Genomic DNA, 20,561 nt, shown 5'->3' with positions numbered 1-20,561 from the left:
CTAAAGGCAGCACCTTAACCAACTGAGCCACCTAGGCATCGCTGGTAGAGATATTTAATTTTATTGCTGGTAGAGATATTTAATTTTATCAGGCCAACTTTGTGTTTGCATACCCTTGCTTAGTTTTTTGTCTGCTTTTTTTTTTTTTAAATCATTTACTGAAAAAGCTGTATTAAAATCTTCCACTATGATTGTGGATTTTTCTGTTTCTCCTTTTTGTTATGTGCAGTTTTGCTGTGCATTTTTTGAAGCTGTATTCAGCTTTCCTTATAGTTCTTGCCAGGGATGTTGATCTGTCATAAACTGCATTCTTATTGCCTGAAGACATCTCTTTACAACGTTTTTGATATTTTAATAATTTCTCTTTTGTTTTTTTCTTAATTTCCCCACCTTTTTTTTCTTACAGAAAATTCCCTGAAGGAAACAAATATTTGCCTGCATTGTCTTGTAGTCCAGGTGATGATGACTACACCTTGAAATGTCATTTCATGATTTCCTCTGTTGTTGTATTTCTCATAAGTTGGAAAGTAGACCTAGAAACTTGTTAAGATTCTAGTGGTTTTTGCTTATGTGTTTGTTTTTTACTTTTGACAAATATGCTTCATTGGAGGTGCTGTGTTTCCATCAGGAAAGAAATAATGTCTGGGTGCACTCCCTTTTTTATGATGTTAGTATCCTTTGATGATAATTGCCTAGGTCCATTATTTCATTAGGAGTTATAAAGTTGCAGTATTCTAATTCTTGCATTCCTTCTTTATAAACTGGAATATTTCTATATGAGAAACTTCTCCTCATAAATTATTTGGTTATTCTAAGTACAGTTCATATGAGAAAAACAAAAAAAGAATACTGAATTCTTTCTCTTTAATACAAGTTTCAAAACTACTTTTTTTTTTTTAATTTTATTTATTTATTTATTTGTCAGAGTGAGCACAGGCAGACAGAGTGGCAGGCAGAGGCAGACGGAGAAGCAGGCTCCCGCTGAGCAAGGAGCCCGATGTGGGACTCAATCCCAGGACGCTGGAATCATGACCTGAGCTGAAGGCAGCAGTTTAACCAACTGAGCCACCCAGGCATCCCTCAAAACTACTTTTTATTCCTTCTAGCATCCTTCAAAGATAGAGTTTTATTTTTTTTAAGACTTATTAATTTATTTGAGAAAGAGGGGAAGGCAGGGGAGAGGGGGAAAGAGTCTTAAGCAAACTCTGCACTGAGTATAGAGCCTGATGTGGGGCTTGATCTCACAATCCTGAGATCGTTCTTTAAACCAAAACCAGGAGTCCATTGCTCAACCATCTCTACCACCCAGGTGCCCCAGCCACTGAGTTCTGTTTTTAAGTATCCTAATTTTAAACATTTTGAGATGTTTCAATTTATTTGCCCCTTTTAGTCAGGAGTCATGTCTTTATATTGGCTCCTAAGATCTTTCGACACTACCCTGCAGAATTTGATTGCTTTCTCACTTTTCAATTTGACCAGGGTTCCAGGCTCACGTCCTGTTCTTGACCTAGAATTACTTACTTCTCAAGGGGATCCTGAATCATTTTAATGAGTAATGATACTTAGAGACCATAAATCTGGGTACAAGAGTACCCATTGAAACTGGCTTGGTTATTGTTTATAGGACTTCTCAGTGAATATATATATATATATATATATATATATTCATATATATATATTTTAGATGAAATACAGCATAATTTCTTACTGATATGACCAGTTCAAGTACAGATTCATAGGATTTTTACTTCACGCCCCCTTTTTATATCTATTTCTCTTTTATCTTGTGTCAAAAATTCCAGATTCCAGTGCCACCAAAATTATTTCAAAATCACATCATTTAACATAAGTATGGTCTCAAAGCAAGAATACTAATAAAATATAACAGTATCTTAAGATATTTTTTTCAGTTCTTTCTGTCCTTAGGCTATATCTACCCAACTAGAGATGTACCAATTACCATGTTGAAATAATCTGTCTCTGCGTGGTTGTGCCATATTATCATTGTACCAATAGTTTCTGAGGTTGAAGAATGTAGACAATCATATTCCTTCATATAGGAGAGAATTAGATTTATTGAGTAACAATATTAGGGTGAAATAACAAAGTATTAACATTAAAGTATTAGAGCTAATTGCATTTATGAGGAACATGTCAGTGATATAAATACTTTTCTGAGAATAAAGACCACATTTCTAACATATTTGCATCTTATTATTTCACTTACCAGTGATAAACTCTCAACAGTATTTTCTTGATTGGTGGATTGATGTTATTCAAGCTTAGTAATAGATGAGCAGGTTAATATGTATTTATTCAGTTCTTTTTATTAAGTTGGAAAATGCTTAGAAATGTCTACAGATTTTTCAGATCTGTTAATTTAATTAGAACAGTAGTGGAAAAATTAAGCTTAGAGTCTAATGTTCTGGATGTCCCTATGTTTCCAATTGTAAGATTATATTCCAAAAATGTTTTATAAATTGCAGTGCACCAGAGTGCACCAAGAAGGCTTGGGTGTTCAATCCAATTGGTATAGCTGATTGTATATTTTGTATAAATTCTGATTTTCAGGTATGTATTTACTTTAAGTCTTGGTATATACTTGAAATACACTAATTGCTAGGACATTGTAAGAATGATCTTTTGAATACTTAAAATATTTAGGTGTGGTGAGGTGTTGGCAAGTATAAAGCCTGATAAATATTAGAAGGAAGCCATAAGAGATTATTAATATTTTTTAAATAAGCAGTAATGTATAGAAAAGCATTGGGTATAACTAGGTATAAGACAAGTTGATCATTAGTTAATATACTAAGTACTCCCTAGATGCCATCTTCTGATTAGAAATGACAAAATATTCAATTCTTGGACATAAACTTCATTTGACAAGGATAGTCTTGATGGCCAGGAGATAAAGTAGTTCTCCTGGCATCTCAAATTTATAACTAACCTTAAAAAAGAAATGGTTCCAAATTTCTAGTCACTATTCAACTCTGTTATTAATAAACCCAAGTTCAAATCCAAATACATTATCTGGGTTTTTTTTTTATTATTATTATAAGGAAAAGTCACAAACCTCTTTGGAAAGGGAACAATCGACCCTTCTTGTGTAATGGTCCTGGTGAACGCCATATATTTCAAAGGACAATGGCAAAATAAGTTTCAGGAAAGAGAGACAATTAAAAGCCCTTTTCAGCTGAGTGAGGTAAGTATTTTGTTTTCAGACTAATGACAATTTCCAAAGAATGCAATAATCATTTAAGGACAATTTAGAAAGTTTTAGTGAAAATACTGGTTTAGGTTTCCGTAGGTTTCTTTGTGTTTTTTATGAATTTTATTTTTATTTTTCCTCATGAGGTGACAGTAACCTTTCTCACAGGCCACCTAACTGGAGCCTTTGGACACTGGAGCCATCCTGCAGAGAAGAGAGCCTGCTCTCTCCTCACTCTTCCCCTATCCACGCATTCTCTCCACATATGCCGTGGTTATTATCTCAGCACAATAAAACTATCTATACGGTTTTTCTCCTAGACAGTCTCCAATTGGATTAAAAAAGAAAATGATCCTATGATGTTATTTTTCCATACAAATCACTTTAGGTGGTAATGTTGGCTTTGTTTTGAGAAAACATTATTGTTATTATATATATTACTATACATATGTATTTTATATACAGATAATTGTATATATCATTTGAGCTAGTTAGGCTCTAACAATGGCTTATTTTAAAATAAAAAACAACCTTTGCAAAGGGAAGTAATAAAGGGTTACTTTATTGTTTATATTTTCCCTATGCCTTTAGTGTTTTTTATTTTATTTTATTTTATTTATTTGAGAGAGAGAGACACACAGCAAGAGAGGGAACACAAACAGAGGGAGTGAGAGAGGGAGAAGCAGGCTCCCTGCCGAACAGGGAGCCCAGTGTGGGGCTGGATCCCAGGACCCTGATTCATGACCTGAGCGGGAGATAGACGCTTAATGACTGAGCCACCCAGGCGCCCCATCTATGCCTTCAGTGTTAATGCAGATATTCATGTTAGGCAAAAGAATCAGTGTATATGCATGTACAAGCATATATGTAACTATTCTACCTAATTACAACCTCTTTTTAAAAAATAGGGTAAAAGTGTGTTTGTGGAAATGATGTATCAAACTGGAACATACAAATTAGCCTTCATAAAGGAACCGCAGATGCAAGTTCTCGAGCTGCCTTATGTTAACAACAAACTAAGCATGATTATTCTGCTTCCAGTAGGCACGGCCAGTCTAGAACAGGTAAAGAATGCTAATGTGCAGAGAACGCATGTGTGCTTGAACCGCCCTGCCATATATGTGTACCCTGTGACAGTGTGCTCAGTCCCTAATTCAGTCACACTCTGGGTTCAGTGGGATTGCCCCAGGAGCTGTGAGAGGGAGGGGGACCCTGGTCCCTTCCTTCAGGACAGTGTATTTTGGGGGAATAATTTATTCTTACACCCAAGAGAGCACAAGGAAGCAAAAGTGCCATCTTGTACAAGTACCACACCTACTGGTTACTTGACACTTGGGAAACATCATTCCGTAGTAATGAAATTGTAATGCGACTTAGGGTCTTAGGCCACAGAAGTCTGATTACGCCATCTTCCCTCTCAGGAGCAGTTTTTCCAGCCCAGTTATGACATGCTTGAGCTAGCCACTCTTATTAGCATCCTGGTTTTGTGGGGGAAATGAGTGCCACAGCCACTGAGAACAGGACATGGTGGTGGCAGGAGTTTGGGTCTAACCCCCTATCCCTGGCTGCAGCCAACGCTGCCCGGCACAGAAGCATGCAAGCCACTGACCCGAGTGACTACACTTCTACCCCGGCCTTGCTGGGTCTTCCCAGTGTTCTGCTGGAGTGACAAACAGTTTCTTAGGAGACCAGCCGTGCTTCTGGGATCTTGGGGAAGCTGAGCTATGCCCACAGCTGGGATGGCCACAGTCAGGGGTTTCTAAGTCAGGAAGGAAGTGCCTGCTGGAGATTAAACAGTATGGCAAATGGGGGGGCGGGGGGGGGTAGGGAAGGCTCCTTGAAACAACTGAGTTGGGATGTATGCATTTGGATCTCTAGGAAGAGAAGCATGGCCATGGCCACGAGAGCAGGTGTGATACTGGTGTGGCCAATTCAGAGGGGCTTGGACCTCTGGTTGCCTGCGGTGAGCTGCCATGGGAAATTATTTGGAGGCAGATAGCATTTTGGAAGCAGTTCAGAAGTGGTCTTTATCAGCTTGTGGTACATTCATTTATTTGTTCATTTATTCATTCCGTACCAAACATTGTTTACTCTATGTTGAGAATTCTAGTGGGTTCTAGAACACAGACAAATGTGTGGTTTCAAAATATGTGGTTACAAATATCACATAACAAGTGCCATGATAAACTCTGGTGAAAGTCTCATGTAAGCAGAGAGAGTAGAGAATGAGGAACTCGGGAAGGCTCCTAGGATAATCTCAGTGCCTCACTGGAAGAGTGGAAGTTGAGTAAGTGGAACAAGAGTACTCTGTTGTTCTAACCAGAGCAGAGAGCGCATGCAAATGCCCTAGATGCCTGAGGCCCCGAAGTGGATTCATATCATGAAGTCATGGTAACTTGGATGAGGGAAGATGAGGATGAAAGGAGAAGACAGGAAGAAAAACCACCTTTACTTTATACCTGATGGTATATCGTCAGGATGGAGAACAGGTGGCCCAAAGTTTTCAACTTTCATGGTCAAACGATGGGGTCTTAGATGCCATTTTGGAGCTGTGGGGAGGGCTGGCTGGAGGGTTTCAAATGCCCAAGGGGAGAGCTTACACACGGTTATGGCACTGGGGGGAGGATGACAAGTGGGATGTGAGGCTGCATGGCTAGGTGGGAGCATGAAGGGGCGTGTAGAGCTGAGCTTCAGGGCTGTAGCAGAGGAGGGGGGAAGCAGAGCAGAGCGAGTGGATGTTGGCGTCACAGAATCCAAAGTTCATAATAGAGGGTGCAGCGAAATGTTTCACGTTTGGGAACCAAGAGGGAGTGGTGAATTCACCCAGGACATGCAAGGACTCCAGAGGCCAGAGAGGTAGTGTAGGTGAGGCCTACATGCTGAGGGAAATAAAGCAGAAGACTGTAGGATACGCATTTGAGACCTTGACTTAGAAAACGTGGATAAAAGATAGTAGAACAGGGAAGATGTGGCTGAGTGTGAGATTCTGTTTCTTTTTTCCAGATGGGACTGGAGCACATTTTCAAAGTAGAAAAGAAAGCAAGCAATACATTGAATCATTCACACTGGGACTTATAAAACAGATAGCATTTAATACAGAGAGCATGTGTTTGGCTCATGCGGACTCATCTGTGTTTTGTCTCTCAGATAGAGAAGCAGTTGAACATGAAGACATTTTACGAGTGGACCAGCTCTGCTAACATGGTGGAGAGGGAAGTTGAAGTACACATCCCCAGATTCAGGCTTGAAATCCAGTATGAGCTAAATTCCCTGCTAAATTCTCTAGGCATGACAGATATCTTCAGCGAGATCAAAGCAGATCTTTCTGGAATATCACCGCTTGATGGCCTGTATTTATCAAAGGTCATCCACAAGTCATATGTGGATGTCAACGAAGAGGGCACTGAGGCGGCAGCAGCCACTGGGGACAGCTTCCTCGTGAAAAGACTCCCCATCCGGGCTCAGTTCCTGGCAAACCACCCGTTCTTGTTCTTCATAAGGCACAGCCATACCAACACCATCCTCTTCTGTGGCAAGCTCGCCTCTCCCTAAACAAACAGGCTTGAGCAAGGTGCAGAGTCATAGAGGAGGTGCAGGGACAAACCCATGACTAAAAGCAGTTCCTCCCCCCACACCTCTGTACCTCACTTTGCTCATCTGCAAAATGGGCTTATGGTCTCTCTCAACTTATACCTTGGATTGGTGAACCTTAAGATTATGGAAATCATGGAAGAACATTTACAAAAAAGATCCTCTAGTTCTCTTGTCTTTGGAGCCTCATTTAAGTGTTATCTGGGTGACATAAGTCAATGAGACTAATTTGAAAGGGTTCAATTTGTTTGACTTGTATATATCCATGACCTCTTGAATAAGTGACCAATCTACTGCCTTCAGAAAACCAATTTCAGGGCTTCAACTTTGATGGGATTTTTAAATATTGTAATTTTCCTTGTATTTATCGATGCATCATGAATTTTACTTCAAAATTCTGTATTCGCTATAATAAATACATAAAATGCTTTCAATTCTTTAAAGATTTTTAATATACCACAGCAATTAAATGACTTATAAAGGGAGACTAAATAAGGAGAAGTCTGATTCAGTGAACATTTTCATGGGCTTTTTGGTCAGATATTTTCAGCCCTTTGAATAATAGATTTTCTCTTTGCCTCTTTCTCCCCGTTCCTTGTTCCTTCCGTCTTTGCTTCATTCGTTTTCTCTCTCCTTCCTTCCCTCCTCCCTCCTTTCTCCTTCCCTTTCTCTCTCTCCTTCCCTCCCTCTTTCTTTTTTCAATAATGCAGTGAGGTATAGTTCAGAGTAGCAAAAACCAGAAATCAGATTTTTATTAAAAAAGGATTTTTATTTAAGACATTTGAAAAAACTTCTTAAAGAGAAGTCCTTCTTGTTTTCTATCCGAGATGACACGAGGTAGTAATCAGATAATAATGGCCATGATATATTTACTGCTTTCTCGGTGCCCTCTTGGTAAGTACTTCCTTCCAGAACTCTCTTAGAGATGTGAGCAAAGCAGAGGATCCCCTCAATTCTCCCTTCCCTAACCTGATCTTGAAAGAGGCAGTCCAAAATCAGCCAGTGCTTCCCTCCTGAGATGCTGGGACACCCTCTTTTACCATTGGCAGGGGTGGCAGCTGACGATAGCTTTTCTTTCACATCAGGGCACTGAAGGAAGGGGCTGACTTTACTCTCTAATAATAAAGATGTTATAAAGTAGCTGTCTTGCTGTTTGTGCTCTCCTAGTGATCCTTTATAAGCCACTTTGGCCTACTTCACAGAACACCCCAGTGGTCCTCAGGCACAGGAGTATTTAGCTGTGGTACAGTGGAGAGACTTGAAGCAACAGTGATGGGTGGAGAAAAATAAGAGTTGTCTCTTGGCATCTACTTCTCATTTTAAACATCCTGAAGAGACAGAAAATGGAACCAGTCCAGTAAATGCTGGGCCCTTTGACATGAACCTGGCATGGGCTATGCAGGAGCATGGAGGTATCACTTGGACCAAGCACCTTGGGCGTGACCATAGCCGAGCTGCTTGGCACTCACGTGGCAGCCTCCATCTGTTGAAAAGACTCAGAATGACTGCCTACTCCCAGGCTGCAGTCATAGAACCCCAGAGTCCTCTTCAAGGAATGGGAACTGAGCGTATGGTCATCATTTAGAGTCAAAGCAGGGAATACTTCTCACAGAGGGGCCTTCAGAAACACCAGTGTGAGTCCTGGGCTAGGAAAGGAGGGCTCAGAGAAACAGCGACTTAATCAGCCTCCAAGAGCACAGCTGGGAGGTGTGCTATCGTCAGGATCCTGAGCCTCTTTGTAGGATGGAGCCAAGAGCTTTTTAGGGCACCCAGCCTGGGATGGGGAGAGCACAGCTATTTTCACTCTTCAAAGAGCTAATGTTATGTGTAAAAAAAAATACATACTATATATATGTATATATATGTGTGTGTGTGTATATATATGGGACCTGGATAGAAATTTATCCAACGAAGACATCCAAATGGCCAATAGATGTGTGCAGAGATGCTCAACATCACTAATCATCAGGGAAATGCAAATCAAAGCCACAATGAGGTATCACCTCATACTTCTTAGGAAAAGGAAAGAGAGGACAAGTATTGGAAAAGATATAAATAAAAAGAAAACTTCTGCACTGTCAGTGAGAATGTAAATTGGTTCAGCCATTACAGACCCCAGTACAAAGTTTCCTCAGAAAATTAAACATAGGACTGCTGTATGATCCAGCAATCCCATTTCTGAGTTACATATCCAGTGAAAATGAAACCAGTATATGGAAGAGATATCTACACTCCCATCTTCATTGCAGCATTATTCTCAACAGCCAAGACAGGAGAACAACCCGAGTCCATCACTTACAGCCTTGAAACTATTCAATATGACACCGCACTGGAGAAGACATGTCCTTATACATCTGTCTAATCACATAGGATGTACAGCACAAGGAATGACTCCTAAAGTAAACTATGGATTTTAGTTAATAACAATGTATCTAATTAATTACCAATTTAACTAATAATAATAATAATAATAATAATAATAACAGTATTGGCTCACTGATTACTGTAACAAATGTATGACATTAATGCCGGATGTTAATGATGGGGAAATTGGGAGGAACAGCAAAGGAGGTAGGTGGGAAGTCTTTTTGCTTAATTTTTCTATAAACCTAAAATCACTCCAAAAAACTTAAAGATTAGTGATTGGGAAAAAAAAAAAAAAGAGTAGGGAGGAAGATCTCCTTTACCTGGATTTCAAAAACAAAAAATTCTCTACTTTTTTCTTAGATGTTTTCTGATAGTCTTTCGTTTTCATTTCTATCAGTTTTAGTCCCTTTTATACTTAAAAGCTCTTCTTAGTTTGCCAGTGGTCTTTTTTTCCCCTTCTTATTTCAAGAACACTGAGCCTCCAGATGAGTGTTTGGCATATACAATGTCACAGTGACTCAGATAGAATTGCTGCTTTCCTAACCACATTTACATCCATACCTCAGTGCACAGGGAAGCACTGAATAACATCAAACCAGAATCTGAGTCATTGTGCATCAGTGGGGCATAGAATGTCAAACTTCTCTTGGGTCTCTTTGCTCTGAGTGGTCTCTGCCATGTGAAATTGCTGCAAAATTAAAAGGCAAAGTGAAAAAAAATCACCCCTGGATAGTGGTCTGGAGATAGATTTGTCTGTGTATTATTTACTGGTAAGTATAGCTTTTTCCCTTTACTTCATATCTGTCATTTTTTTTTTCCTCAGAAATTTTCAGGAGCAAAATGGAATGACAGAAATGAAGGCTTAATGGAGACTACCTTGGAAAGGGGAATCCCCGCCCTCAAACTTCTGTATTGAGGAATCTAGCTTCTTCTCCCTGTGCTGTCCTTGAAGTGCCTGGATTAATGGTGACTATACTCCTGGTATGACCGGCTCAGGCCTGGTTTACCTCTGTTGCCCTGGTGTGCTAATCAATAGCTTCCTATTTCACACTCCGAAGTGTCGTGGTTTGGATGATTTAGATGATTAGTTATATGGCTTTCCCACCTTAATGCCACTGGATTTATGTCATGGTTTGAGGTCATCCTATGGTGTAAGTTACCTAAGGCAACAGAGAAAGAGCTGCTGGTAGGAGGCTCTGGTTCTTCCAGTAACAACAACACTAATGCTTGACCAGCTCTTGATCTCTGCTTTAGTGTCCCATGTACCTTTGATTCTCTTCCAGTAAGAACCATCCCTCTTGCTCTGAGATCTTCTGGGGGGAGTTACTCTTTATATGTCTTATTCTGAGAAAAGCTTCTCCTTTTATTTCTTTCCATTGTTAACATTTGTTTCTTCTTTGTGTCAGTAGAGGAAACAGAGCTCGGTGGGGTACCCAGCCTACACTCAACCAGACCCAAAGGACAAATACCTCCAGCGAACACCAGATCTGCTGCCCAAGAGTGAATCACTTTAAAAGGTTTTTGTCATTTCCTTATTCATTGATACCCTGGTTCATTTCTTGAAGAAATATTTCTTGAGCACCTACTAAGTTCTAGGCCCCATGTCAAGCCGTATGTATATATATAACAACTACCAAAAAAGCCTCAGTACTTGTCTTCATAAATAGAGAGGACAGACTTCAGAACAGTAATGGCACCTGGGTTCTGGGCATTGAGAGAAGCTGTTATGGGCAAGGACAAATGATGAGGATGGGGTTATGGATGGAGGCCTCCAAGTGGGGAGCACTATATCCTTTTCAGGGAATGAGGACTTTCTTCTGAGGAAAATGACTTGATGAGATTAGCATTTTGGAAACATCACTTGGGCTTCCAAATGGCCATCTTTATAATGGGAAAGATGCGTTATAAGCTACATAAAATATAACACAAAGGAACATTTTCCATGTTAATAATCATTTTGGCAGAACTAGAAGAGTTTAGAGGTGTGGACACAATGATAGCTCATGGTTTATTTTATTTTGTTATATGTAGATAGCATCTTTGACAATTTAGGTGTGACAATGAAGGCGCCAATAAGATGCTTAATTGGGTGATGGAATTGTCCAGTAATGTGGATGTGAGTCAGAGTCACACTCAACAGCTCTGAGATGGCCATGCCAAGAATCCCCTACCCTAGTCCCCAAACATCTTTGACTATCAACATGGAAAAGACTATGTGTTAAGAGGTAATAAGGCTGTTGGCTGACATTTACCAGACTGGGATTTGGCAGGGTTTCCAGGTTCTACATGTGATCTATGGATTTGTTTTTAAAATACTGCTTTCTATGAACGAAATCTTTATAAGGTCTTGTAGAGCGTACACTGAACTAACAGACTCTGCACTTGATCTCACTGGTTATTGTGGGTCCTTCAGAATCCCACCTCCTTCCATTGTGCCCCAAATCCTCTCTGAGATTCCCTACTATTCCCTTCCTTATGGTTGGCTCAGTGTGGAACCTGCTACCCTTTCTGGTGCCACAGAAGCCACCTGTGATGTTGCCGATAGGTCCACAAAAGTGCCACCCCCTGAAAGGGCCATTTAAAAAAAAATCTTTTTTTGCTGTCTCAGTGCCAATAAGGTCTAGAGCATAATAGTTGCTCAACAGATATCAGTTGAATCAATTAATTCCTTAAATATTTCAATGTTCTGAGCATCCACTATGTTCTTGATCTGGAAAGCAAAGAGCATTCATTGGTCTGAGCAAGCCATGCTGGATGGGGGCTAATGCAGTGAACTTAGCCCAGAGCTCCTCTGACAATTCTAACAGGATTGTTCTATAGTTAAATGAAGGTGATCTCAGACTACAATGTGAAAGATGTTTTGTTTCTGCATACATAATTTCTTCTGATCAGGAAGATGAAACAGCCTATAAACTCTCACATGAGATGGTTTAAGATATACCTGGTGTGGAGCTGGGTTCCTCAGAACATCTAAGCCACAGATTAAGAGAGTCAGTTACCACTGAGGTCAGCTTACCCACTGCAATGATGCTCACAAGTGGAAGGGAAAGTTCAGACTGTCTGAGTGTGAGGTATTCATTGGGAACTGACTAGTTTAGTGGTTGCCAGCTTGTGAGACTACCATTCAAATTAAGTGAGATTGTTAAGGATGGTCAAGAGTCTTCTGGCATCTCCAAAATGAAGTACCACAGTGTTATATAGTGTAGCCAGATTTTCCAATTACAGCTAAATTTTATTCAGCTTTTACACTAAGTTACAACCTCTTTGTTAGCCAGTATGTCTTGGGCTCCTCCTGGTGGGTGAGACAATAACACGAAATACATGTAATCTGTGCTTGTGGGAGACCATGATGACAACAATGGCAATAGCAATGAGAACTAACACTTACTGAGGCATTATTATACGCCAGGCACCATTTTAAGTGTTTACCAATTTGATCCCCACAAGTGTATGGGATGACAGTGGGTCACTTGGACTGGAGACTTAGAGGATGTCATTAACTTGCCCAAGGTCCTACTTAGAGCCAAGATTTGAGCCCAAGTAACTTGACTTTAGTGTCTATGTTCTGTCCTCTGCACCATTGTTATAATGGTACTTGGTACTTTTGTGAAAGTTGGAGGGAGGGTTAGATTGGCAATTTAGAGGCCTGGGTTCTAACTCTGCTTCTGCCACAGCTCCTCTTTTAAAATCTGTAGTCCCTAAGCACTGAGCTAAGTGACACCTGCTTAAGGGCTGTGATGTGTTGCTGCAGCTCCCTATCCCATCACAAGATGGCAGAGTTGGTGGCAGGAGGGAGCAGAGAGTGTGGTAGATGTACAGTATCCTTGTATCCTACTGGTGAAGTAGTTTATGGGCTGTTTCAGTCAGGCAATATAAATATTTATTACATTTATACTCATTAAATTTCTTCCAGTTTGTATTTAATAGTTCCATTTGTCCTCTCTAATTGTTCAATGTATACAGTATCTACAAAAGGAATATGAATCAGATAGCAGGGGGTTTGGCTGCCTTATTCATGACAATGACTAGAGAACAGTATCTGGCCTATCGTCAGGACTCAATATGAGATTTTTCTTTTCCTTTTTTCATGTTGTAAGGATTCATTTTCCTTTTTGTTTTGAATTAATGTTAGCGTTATAGAAGAGTTGCAAGCTTATCACACAGAGTTGCCTTATATCCCTCACTCCATTTCCCATAGTGTTAACATCTTACATTTCCTTAGTAGAGATATCACGAATAAAAAATTGACATTGGCACAACCTTATTAACGGAACTACAAACCTTATTTGAACTCTACCCATTTTTTCCATTAATGTCTTCTTTCTGTTCTGGGATAATACTCAGGGTTTCACCTTGCATTTAGGTATTATTTTTTCTTAGTCTCTTCCAGTCTGTAAAAGTTTCTTGGTTTTTCTTGGTGTTTCATGATTTTGGCAGTTTTTATTGATCCATTATTTTACAGACTGTCCATTAGTTTGGATCTGTCCAATGTATTCTCCCAATTGGAGTGAGATGATGGATTTTGGCAAGAAAACCAGAAGAATGATGTTATGTCTTTGTCTGTGCACCACATCTGGGTGTTCATGATACTGATATGTCTTATTGCTGGTGATACTTACCTTGAACACTTGGATAATGTGATGATTGCTACATTTCTCCATTGCGAACTTACTTTCTTATACTTTTGTAGTTAATAAATGCCTTTGAAGGGAGTTTTTGGACATAATGCAAATCTTGTATCTCCTCAAACTTTGCCCACAAACTTTAGTGTCTTTTAGTAATGCTCTATATTACTCTGTTATCCATTTGGCCAAATTGCCATACTCTTGGCTTTATTTTTCTTCTTATGTGACTCCATAGTACCTACATGGAGTATGGATAAGAGACAGTGGAATGTACATATAATGTGCATCTACTACTTATAGATTGGTTCAGATGAAGAATTTTTTTACTGACGTATCATTAAATTCCCCAACTGGACCTCTATAGACCCCACTTTGGATATTTTTTAAGTGAGAAACTATGCTCTGAAAAAAATATTGGATGCAAATTTCAACAGTAATTAGTGGAATAGGATCTACACTCTTAAATCCACTGAAAATATAGAGACATTGTATTTGTAAAAATTTACCTAGGGGTTGAACATTAGAAATTGTACGTGATTATAAAGGAAAAAAAAACTCATTAATTCTTCCCTTAAATCTAAACTTTGTTAAGATTGTGCCGATATTCTTCTGAATTTTTCTATATGTATACACATATATTTAAATTTCTATTTTAAATAGGATCATATTGCATATGTCATTCTAAACTTGATTTATGTACTTACTGTGTTAAATAACTCTTAAGAGCAGTACAGTATTCATTTACAGGATATAGCAGGATTTATATAAATAATCCCTTATTATTATTAATTTTCAGTTGGCTTACTTTTAAAATTTTAAATATAACAGATGATAATTGGAGATAATATTTGAGGGTTAATTGTCCCCTTATATCCACCTTCTAGTCTTTCTATGTACACTGCCTTCTTTAGGAAAGAGTATGCTATTGAACAATGCTGAGGTTCCTCAATGGATTTTCTAGAGCACAGCCCTGAAAGTCAAGTTTTGCTTGCATATACCCGAATTTGGGAGAGTAGGCTCTTTAAATTTCCAAGATTTGACTCTAAAAATGCAAGGGGCAAACTGTGAGAGAAGCAGAATATGCAGTTAATTTGCCACACGTGTGTACACCTTTCTGTTGAGTACGTATATAGGGCTGAAACAGCTTATGCGCAGACTTGTAATCAGTTTTAGCAGTTTTTCCGCTTTATATTACCACCAGCAGTGTCTGAGAAGTTCCTGTCAAGTCTTTTGCACATTTGTCTATTGGATTATCCTTCCTTTTATTATGGATTTGTAGAACTACTTTCTGTATTTGCATTACAGATATTTGTCATAAATATTTATTGCAGATATCTTCTACCAGCTTCTGGCTTATCTTTTCATGCTCTTGAAGGTGTCTCTTTGATGACCAGAAAGTTCTTAATTTTGATAAAATTGGTTTAATCAATCTTCCTCTTTATAGCTAATGCTTATCTGTTCAAGAAATTTTTGTCTAAACTAAGTTAACAAAAATATTCTCCATTGTTATCTTCTAGAAGTTTCTATTGAATCATTTTCTATAAGAACTATAATCTATCTGTCTAGAATCTATTTTCATGAATGCTATGAAATACAGGTTAAATTTCCTTTGTTTGAAAGAAGTATGAATATCCATACCCCCTCTCTCTTCTTCCTCTGCTTAGTGGTGTTTTTGTTTTAAATCAAGATCAAATTGGTTAATCTGTTTCTGTCTTCTCCATTGTGCCCTGTTGGCCTATCAGTCTATCCCTACACTAATACCACTCTTAATTTCCCTGGCTTTATAGTGTGACATCTGCTAATGTAAGGCTCCAATTTTGTTTTTATAGTTCAAGGTTGTCTTCTTGGTCCTTTTTGTTTTTATATGCGTTTTAGAATTAGCCCATCAATTTACAAATACACACACATAAGAAGTCACTGGATTTTGTTTGGAATAGCAAAACAAAACAAAACAAAACAAAACAAAACAAAACAAAACCTATGGAAAAATCTTGGGGAATTGACACATTTCCAATATTTAGTTTTCCAATCCCTAGCATTTGTTCTGCCATTTATGTTTTCTTTCATGTCTCTTCATTACATTCTTTTATGATCTTTGAGGAGATCTTGACCATTCTTTAATTTTTGGATCCCTTTATAAATGTCACCAATATTTATATTTGCTAATTCAGCAATGCAAATGTCAGGACAGAAGATGAGATTCAGAACCATGGACAAGCCTTCTAGGGAGGACCCATTTCTGTACTGTCAAGTCTTTGTTTTGATTTGTTTGTTTTTGCTTTGTTTCTTTTGGTGACTGCTATTTTTTCAAAGCCTTGAGGTAGGTGCAGGATCCTCTGTGGACAGACATTCAATCCATTTTTGGGCAGAAGCACCCTGTTTTATTCACCAATTTGTAACAAAGCCACCCTGGGAATTCACTCTTCAAACATTTTACCAATAGTATCTTAGCATAACTTCCGATCCCCCTGGTTTTTAAGACCATTTTAGTATGCAGCTACTTTAAGGCATATGTATCTTCTCATGTCAAGAAACCTCTTCTAGGGCCTTCCCGCCCTTGTATCCTTGTTCCACTGGCGCTCTGCTTTCCACTTCCACCAGTCTGCAGCAACAAGAGAGGACCCACATGAAACCATTCTCTTTGGTCATGCCACTTGCTTATCTTCTTTTATTTCTTTCTTCTATTTTTGTATCCAGGAGGGAGTGATGGGGCCCTGCATTCCCCATCACCAACTCCCTTTGAGTCATTGCTTCTCATGATGGTGATTTACAAGTGAGCTCTGTATATCTTTCCTTGATGTTTCTGGAACTTAAAGAACTCTCTTCCCTATCATTAGTGATGTACTTTTTCTCATTAAAATTTTTAATATAATTTCCACTAAAATTTTATTGGGGATGGGATGAAGGGGTAGGAATTAAATGTTTTCAAATCTCATCTTTCCCCACAGCTTTAAAAGTGTTTTACTAGTCAATACATTAGACTATAGTGAGCCATATCTTCAAATCTCTTCTGCCTACTTATGATGTTGAAAGCCCTTAAGAAGGGACAAACCCTTTTCTATAAAATTAGAGGGAAGTCCAAGTCCAAGTTTCTCTGGGAAAGTGATGCTGACAAACTGATTCAGATTAAAAAAGAAATGGCAAATATAACTTCTTTTGTGGTAAGAACACCTTTTGTTAGTAGTGAAGGGGTCAAAACAGAAGGGAGGTTTGGAGGACTTGGGGCACTTGAATGGGAAGGGATGAAGAAAAGGGATATACTTTGTACCCTAAATCTAGACTTGGCAATGTGTCTGAATTTTCCTTGATTCGTAGGGGTGTGTGTGTGGGAGGGTGGGTGAGGGGATTCATAGGATGTTCTATCTTTTTTTTTTAATTTTGTATTTAAAAAAATTTTTTTTTAATTTATTTTCAGCATAACAGTATTCATTGTTTTTGCACCACACCTAGTGCTCCATGCAATCCGTGCCTTCTCCAATACCCACCACCTGGTTCCCCCAACTTCCCACCCTCCGCCCCTTCAAACCCCTCAGATTGTTTTTTCAGAGTCCATAGTCTCTCATGGTTCATCTCCCCTTCCAATTTCCCTCAACTCCCTTCTCCTCTCCAACTCCCCTTGTCTTCCATGCTATTTGTTATGCTCCACAAATAAGTGAAATCATATGATAATTGACTCTCTCTGCTTGACTTATTTCACTTAGCATAATCTCTTCCAGGCCTGCCCATGTTGAAAAAAAAGTTGGGTATTCATCCTTTCTGATGGAGGCATAATACTCCATAGTGTATATGGACCACATCTTCCTTATCCATTTGTCCGTTGAAGGGCATTTTGATTCTTTCCACAGTTTGGCGACCATGGCCATTGCTACTATAAACATGGGGGTACAGATGGCCCTTCTTTTCACTACATCTGTATCTTTGGGGTAAATACCCAGTAGTGAGATTGCAGGGTCATAGGGAACCTCTATTTTTAATTTCTTGAGAAATCTCCAGACTATTCTTCAAAGTGGCTGCACCAACTTGCATTCCCACCAACAGTGTAAGAGGGTTCCCCTTTCTCCACATCCTCTCCAACACATGTTGTTTCCTGTCTTGCTAATTTTGGCCATTCTAACTGGTGTAAGGTGGTATCTCAATGTGGTTTTAACTTGAATCTCCCTGATGGCTAGTGATGATGAACATTTTTTCATGTGTCTGATAGCCATTTGTATGTGTGTCTGATAGCCATTTGTATGTCTTCATTGGAGAAGTGTCTGTTTGTATCTTCTGCCCGTTTTTTGATATGATTGTCTGTTTTGTGTGTGTTGAGTTTGAGGAGTTCTTTATAGTTCCTGGATATCAACCTTTTGTCTGTTTTGTATTTTTTATTAACATATAATGTATTATTATGGGATGTTGTTTCTATAAAGGACTAGTGACCTTCAGGTAATTTATTATATTATGCCATGCTGCCTACTGTTGTTACCCTTTCTACCCTGGCAGTTAATCCATGGGCCAGGGCATCCAATAAGATGGACACTGAGTATCCCCAACCCAGATAAATGGAAATTGAGAATAGAAGTGGTTCTGTAAATCAATGATGCTGGCGTTATTTAACATGACAGGGAAGTCTCCTTATTTCAGCACACAAACACTCTATCTCTGTGCTCATGGGGCCATGGCTGTATTTAACAACAAAGGCAGAGTGACAATAATTTTGTGACGTAGGATTTTCATTTTCATTTTCCATACAGATCACGGTGAAATGTAAACACGAAGAGTCTTTTTCTAAAAGATAATTTGGAAAATGTCCAGGTGTGTAAGAAGGGTGTTTATAGTCATGGCCAACCAAAAATACTATTTGGATCACAATTAATTAAGTGCATATTTTTCAAGTGCTTACCAGATTTCTTACAATGTGTTCAGTCTTTGGGATTTTAAGGCAGCATGGCTTGCTTCCTGTGCTCAAGAAAATGTTTTGTAGGTATGACTTAGAAGTGACTATATAAAATTATATATATATATTGGACTCTGAAAAACAATCTGAGGGGTTTGAAGTGGTGGGGGGGGTGGGAGGTCGGGGTACCAGGTGGTGGGTATTATAGAGGGCACGGATTGCATGGAGCACTGGGTGTGGTGAAAAAATAATGATACTGTTATGCTGAAAATAAATAAATTAAAAAAAATTTTTTTAAAAAGTGGAAAAATTTAGTAAAATATATGATAAAAACATATCAAGAAAGAAAGAAATCAATATGGGCTCAAGATAATATGGAAGATGGTAAATATGGGGGATTTGAGGTGGTCCTTGAGTAATAAGTAATATGTAAATAGAAAAATCTTATAGGTATGGTTCTCATACATCCTGGATTTTCCAGGGCTTTCTCAGTCAGTTATTACAATAATAACTACAGTTTTGAATGCATACTATCTACTAAGTACTTTGTATATGCTACTTATAATTCTCTCACCATAAATTTCCTAAAATTCTCCCCACTTTTCAAACAAGCAAAGCAAGCAAGACATAGAGCTTGCCAAAGTCATGTGGGTACAAGGTGAGGAGCTGGAATTTCCAATCCACCGCACCCTTCTTTATTCTACCATGAGATACGCGCTTCCCAGAAGATGTATCCTGATGTTGGTTCCAAATATATGGTCTCTGCTGTATATTGCATTGTCACCATTTCTCCAGAGTTGCACATTGCCATCTGTTATTGGCAAAAGCCATTCATGTGTTGCAAGCTTATCCTGAGATCGGGGATTTGAGTTAATGCGTCTTTCAGAGACACCAATTGAACTCTAGATGACTGTTGTGGGAATAGCTGAAGCCCAGGCATTTGGTCAGTCCTGGGCACCTTGTGTGTGCCCCTCTTGGCTCTGGCTTACCCTCTTGTTTATCCCCTCCCTGAGTTCTATTCTGCTGGCTCTGATTCTTGGCTCTTAATTGATAACCTGCTCTGCATCCAAGTTCACATAGTCGAGATGGGAATGCGAAAGGGAAGTCTTTAGAATGTTTTCTTTCTGTGTTTGGTTTGGTTTACTTGCTCATGATTAAATGACAGGACGAATACAGACACCAAGACACTGCTCTGGGCTTCCTGCCGAGCAGGGGGCTGGCAGGTGCCTTCCTGAGGTGGACAGGGAAGCCTATTTGGTGTGCCTCCTTAGTGACCCTTCCATGATTGTCTTCATAGAGCAGCCTGGGACGGGGGAGGGCTTCTGTGCATTGCTCTCACCACTGCTGCTATTGTCACCAGGCTGTCTCTCAAGGGTTGAGCCAGTGGGAATTCTGGGCAACTTTCCCTGAACCTTGGCAGAGATGAGGGAGGAGTGAGGACTCAGGAGGGAGGAGGCAGGAGGAAACTGAGTCCAGCAGTGCAGGTGGCAGAACTGCAGTGGGAGGAGGTAAGTAGCATTCTTATGCATGATGGGTTATTCTAGAATGTTCTCAACACTCTAAAAAGGATTGACAACCTGAGGGCTGTCCATGTGAGCACCCATCTGCTTTCAGAGTAGCAGCTTTGCCTCCAGCATCTGGGCTTCTGGCAGAAGCAAGGCAAGTGCCTTGCTTGATAAAACCATAGTCTCCTGCGCGTCCCTGAAGGAATCATCAACTCCCCTCTTCACTCTCTATTCTCTGCAGGGTTGTAGAATGGTTTTAAGATTAGGATGACAGTGGATGGCAGCCTCTATCACATTGGCCAATTTAGTAGATATAAAAAAAATTAGCATTGTTCTTTACGTGAAAAACGCCTACCAACTACTGAATAAATCTAAGCTTGTAGGAG

At 39.3% G+C, this 20,561-nt stretch overlaps 1 protein-coding gene across 5 annotated transcripts in view; it reads left to right on the top strand.

The window, feature by feature from the left end:
* Window positions 1-7,253, top strand: part of SERPINB11 (serpin family B member 11) — a 77,319-nt gene extending 70,066 nt beyond the window's left edge. For 3 of the 5 annotated variants that reach the window (XM_032311142.1, XM_032311141.1, XM_032311140.1), the window contains exons 6-8: window positions 3,063-3,205; window positions 4,120-4,275; window positions 6,359-7,253. In XM_032311142.1, the coding sequence (XP_032167033.1) occupies window positions 3,063-3,205; window positions 4,120-4,275; window positions 6,359-6,763 (704 nt within the window). In that variant the 3' untranslated portion in view covers window positions 6,764-7,253. Of the gene's footprint in view, window positions 1-566; window positions 668-2,369; window positions 2,572-3,062; window positions 3,206-4,119; window positions 4,276-6,358 lie in introns of those variants that run through there. The other 2 variants (XM_032311144.1, XM_032311143.1) reach the window with 2 other exon arrangements.
* Window positions 7,254-20,561: the final 13,308 nt, after the last annotated feature.

The sequence above is a fragment of the Mustela erminea genome, chromosome 13 (assembly GCF_009829155.1).
Source record: "Mustela erminea isolate mMusErm1 chromosome 13, mMusErm1.Pri, whole genome shotgun sequence".
Taxonomy (NCBI): domain Eukaryota; kingdom Metazoa; phylum Chordata; class Mammalia; order Carnivora; family Mustelidae; genus Mustela; species Mustela erminea.
This window is presented reverse-complemented; position numbering and strand designations above follow the sequence as displayed.